Here is a 4,317-nt window from a genome sequence, read left to right as displayed (position 1 = left end):
TACAGGGTTAAGGCTACATTCTGGCAATGTAAGGCATCTTTATTTTCAAAATCAAAGTCAAAGAAGTGTGAATTGCCTTATGCATTTGAATATTATGGCAAACCAAGAAGATTCGAATTCAAATGACATCACTGTAAAGGGAACCCTTACGATGTTCTAGGATTTTAGGCCAGTGCTTCGGTAATACAACAAAACTCCGCACACACTTTTGGTCTTAGAGCTTTGCTCATACAGCTTTGCTTGGCACTATAATTTGTTTAAATGTTGATTTATGAACTAATAGTCGGTAATTGCTACTTAGTGCCACTGTTAATCCAAGCTGTCTGACTCCTGAAGCACATTAGGCCAGATTTGTATAATGAAGTAATTAGTTCAATTATGACGAAGAAAGTAGTGTTAGAGTAAGAAACAAGAAGCTCGAAAGTACTCCAGCGCCGTGAGCTTGTTTTCTATCTTGCAATTATGAAACTGTTTGTCTCAGCAGAGTAAGTAAAAAAAATATTCTGAGAAAATGCTTTTCTTAATTAAAACTTGCACATGTCAACAAAGTAAATTTGAAATTAGACATTTTTATTTTGTTGGTCTTCCGATACAAATTCTGGACTGACTTACTGCATCTCAAATATCAAGTTATTTCAGCTTGCTAAGAGTCCTTCCCACTTTACACTTTCAAAAAATATAGCCCTGTGTTTTCTGTTTGGCTTTGTCACCCGCTGGAAGCTGCCATCACAACGAGTGCTCCATTGTCTGCTAGCATTGTCATTGTTATTAGTCTTTTGGATTGCCTGTGGAGGTATCGGCAGGCTCCGGGGAAGCAGGCGCCAGGCTGGATAATTAGTTGTTCTTCGATGCCAGACGGGCACGTTGCCGTCACTTGGAGGGGAAATGGAAGGTGGCATCACTATCACAGTAACACTGGAACAACCTTTGGTGTAAGGGCTGGGTTCCAGCGCATCTGTCACAGTACCAGTCATCTACCCACTGGCAAGACAATAACACTTACCAGTCTAGCAATACACACAAGGATAATTATTTGATCTCAAACTACATTATGCTTGTCACATTTATCATAATTAGCAGTAGTGATTTAGAATCGATATTTAGGTCCTGCATTGGTTCTGGTGATGATTGAATGTTTCAGGCATATTTCTCTGCAGGACTTACCAGAACAGCAAAACCAAAGAAGACAAAATATGTTCAGCTTTTATTTTTGTACACTTATTTCATTTTTGATAATTGGAATGTTTACATCTGACATTCCAGAAGCTCCCCAAACTACATGGCTTTATTGCTGGAACTGCTGGTGGCTCTGGAGTGACAGTTCTGAAGCCTTCCATGAGAAATGTGGACAATGACGAGGAGTAAAGCTGTGCCTATGAGCAAGGTGCCCCCGAAGCCCAACAGAAGACCGTACAATACTGGCATAGCTACATCCAAAGGCCCCTTCTGGTACGGAGGGACGCGAACCTGCTCCACAATCAGATCCAGGTCACGCCATGTCAGATCGCTAACTAACACACACACAGACACACACACAGCACAAACAGGACAGACACACTTACCATCTCAAAGGATTATGGGAGCATTTCTGTCAAGTTTTAACTTGAATGAAGCACCCAGGAGACTGACGAAATGGACAGGTGATAATTACATTTTGGGTTTCCTAACTGTCCTGGGAAATATTACTTGTATAGCGAGAGTGTTGATACTGAGAAGTAATGAGCTGGAAGCATGCCCACGACCACCAAATCTAATCTGTCATCTCATCTAAACACTTAATAGATTCAGGGTTCAGTGAAACATTATACCATTTGTCATTCATGGAGTCTCCAGAGGAATAACCCAGAAATCTCCTTTGGACATCTGTAGTCACAGATCTGGGCTTAGCATGGACACAGATGCTAAGACTTAGTTGTCTATCATGTTTTCCTGTTTTATGATCTACCAAGCTCAAAAGTGAAAAATTCAAGCTTTGAGTTAAGTGATCATACCCGTTCTTTTTCTGACCCTCTGGTGTCCGCGCTTTTGGTGTTTTGTGTCTGAAACAAAGTTTAAAGAGTTGACATATTTGTGATAATCTTCAACATAGCGCTTCAGGCTCAGGGCTTTGTCCTGGTTGATGTTCTTCCCCACTTCTGTGAAGACAAAATAACACAAGCGATCATTATTTCTCTGCATCTCAAGGTATAAATGTGTTTACGTATCCTATAAAAGATTGTAAAATTGGATTTGATTGTTGTTTTTTTGCAATGACCATAATTACTTCTAGCAGGAGAGCTCCTGCTGTCCTTCAGAATAAAACAAAATGAATCTCTGAGGTTTCGATGTATGAGTAGAGCTCTTCAGAAATGCAATCAAGTGTAAGATAATTGCTACATTTTGCATCCAGGCTTTTCCATCAAGGCCCCCACTCCACCCCACCCCAAACTCCAGCTCATCTCTTCCTATCCTTTCCTTGTCTTTTTTTCACTCCAAAGCTGCTGATGAAAGGAGCAGATGGTTTGTTCTGTGGCTGGTGTCAGCTCCACTGAGTCCTCTGTCAGATCATTTACACCTCCCTCTACCCAACGCCACTCGGCTGTGGACTTGTGTGCACACTGGACTGCAACACATGCCAACGACTGGCATTCTGCAAAATATGCCACTTTTGAAGTTCCAATTAAAATAAATCTCAGAGTAATGAAGCAATTATACACTGTTGTTAAAATCTTGAGGAGGCCTTCTTGACCGAAATAAACCAATTTTGAAAATACACTGCCATGTACCCAAATGAGGCTTTGTTCTAATTTCCTTTTGTCAAGGGACATGCTGTGATGTCTGCTCATAGGGATTTGTTCCTATCAACAACACTGTACTGTGTATAAAAAGTCAGCCATTTTAATTTGAAAACCACTACATTAGTAGCACAACACAGTTGTTCTGTTTAAAAATAAATGATTCCATGCTACAGGAGGCAGGAGTCACCATTATTCTCACCAGTGGCGATGTCTGTTCTGCCGATGTGATGCAAGGCACGTGAAAGCCTGTCATAGTAGGTCTCCTTGCCGTACCTCAGCAGCCAGTCTGTCAGGGCCGTTTGGCACTGGGCTTCACTATCTAGTAAACACAAAACATATGGCCCTCAGAAAGACTTTTCTTTGACTGTCAGTTTGCTGCCAGAAACTCTCTAAGCTGAGCTGGCTGTGTGAGAAACAGACAGGTTTCAAGGTGCGCTTTGTCTTTATACCTTATTACAGCTCATAGCGTCTTTTCATCTCTCGCTAAAAAGTTAACTTTGCATTATTTGTTCTATAACTTATTTTTGCATTGAAATGAAGAGTGACACTTAATGTTTAATGTATAAATAAGAAGCTTGTGACTTATGTGTTGCTGTCATCCTCAGATGTAGAAGTTTAGCTAACCTAGAGCAGAAGGCGTCTCTCTCTTGGCTCGAGGCTGGAGACCTAGGAGATTTTTTTCTGGCGAGAGGCGCTGAAGGTGCTCAAATATGTTTTCCTCTGGGTGAGAGAGGGCAGACAGGAGGTCCTCACACTCCCTAGGTGTCAGCATCTCCACTAAACGTTCCAGTTGTTGGACATCAATGTCTTCCGCCACTAAACAGCCATGACACAAACTACTAAAAGCGGTGCATAAACTCAAGGAAGACCACCAGTCTAACCAACAACATGGCAACGTGACCCTACACTGAAATCAGCTGCTGTCACATTAAATGTCATGCTTAATGAAGCATGGTGCAGACACAACAGAACATTTCTGCAGCACGGCTGTGCTTTCAATTAACAAGTGCCGCTTTTATGGTGTGAAACTGTCATTTTATCCTTCTCATCTGCAGTGCATAGAAACTCAATAATTCATACTTTATAACAGAGAACAGGAAAATCACAAATTTCATACTTCCTGTGTCAGCTCCAGTATTGCTGTCTGCTAATGGATACGAACCCAGCATAAGAACATTTTCTCTCACCTGTGTCCTCTCCGACTGTTGAACTGTGTAGCAGAAAGAAGAAAGAGAAACAAAATTTCAAAATGTCCATGTCAGCTGTGTAGACCGATTTAATGCTGCTAACAATCAAGGATGTTTATTTCCAAAAAGTCTAAATGATCTAGAATTCAAATGTAAACAATGTAGCTGAGTCAGTTTTGTTTTGAATATGACTGGAATCTATTTTTTGTTAATCATTCATTAATATCTTTGGATTAGTAATATATCTATTGTATGTCAAGGGTTATAGTTAACAACTTTTTTAAAAAAATCTTTATTTAAACAGCAAAAATATCCATTGAGTTTACAAAATCTATTTTACAAAGATGTCCTGG

The 4,317-nt window shown here is 40.4% G+C and overlaps 1 protein-coding gene across 1 annotated transcript; it reads right to left on the bottom strand.

Annotated features, from left to right (window-relative positions):
• Positions 1–1,275: 1,275 nt before the first annotated feature.
• tmdd1 (transmembrane and death domain 1) lies at positions 1,276–4,054 on the bottom strand (the record flags this gene model as incomplete). The annotated part of the gene is made up of 5 exons (XM_082519949.1): positions 3,965–4,054; positions 3,402–3,593; positions 2,977–3,096; positions 1,992–2,135; positions 1,276–1,511 (listed from the first exon to the last, which is right to left on the bottom strand). The coding sequence occupies exons 1-5, from the start codon at positions 4,032–4,034 to the stop codon at positions 1,276–1,278; spliced, it is 762 nt and encodes a 253-aa protein (XP_082376075.1). The 5' UTR covers positions 4,035–4,054.
• Between the last annotated feature and the right edge of the window lie 263 nt (positions 4,055–4,317).

The sequence above is a fragment of the Aulonocara stuartgranti genome, assembly GCF_965226115.1.
Source record: "Aulonocara stuartgranti genome assembly, chromosome: 20".
NCBI lineage: Eukaryota > Metazoa > Chordata > Actinopteri > Cichliformes > Cichlidae > Aulonocara > Aulonocara stuartgranti.
This window is presented reverse-complemented; position numbering and strand designations above follow the sequence as displayed.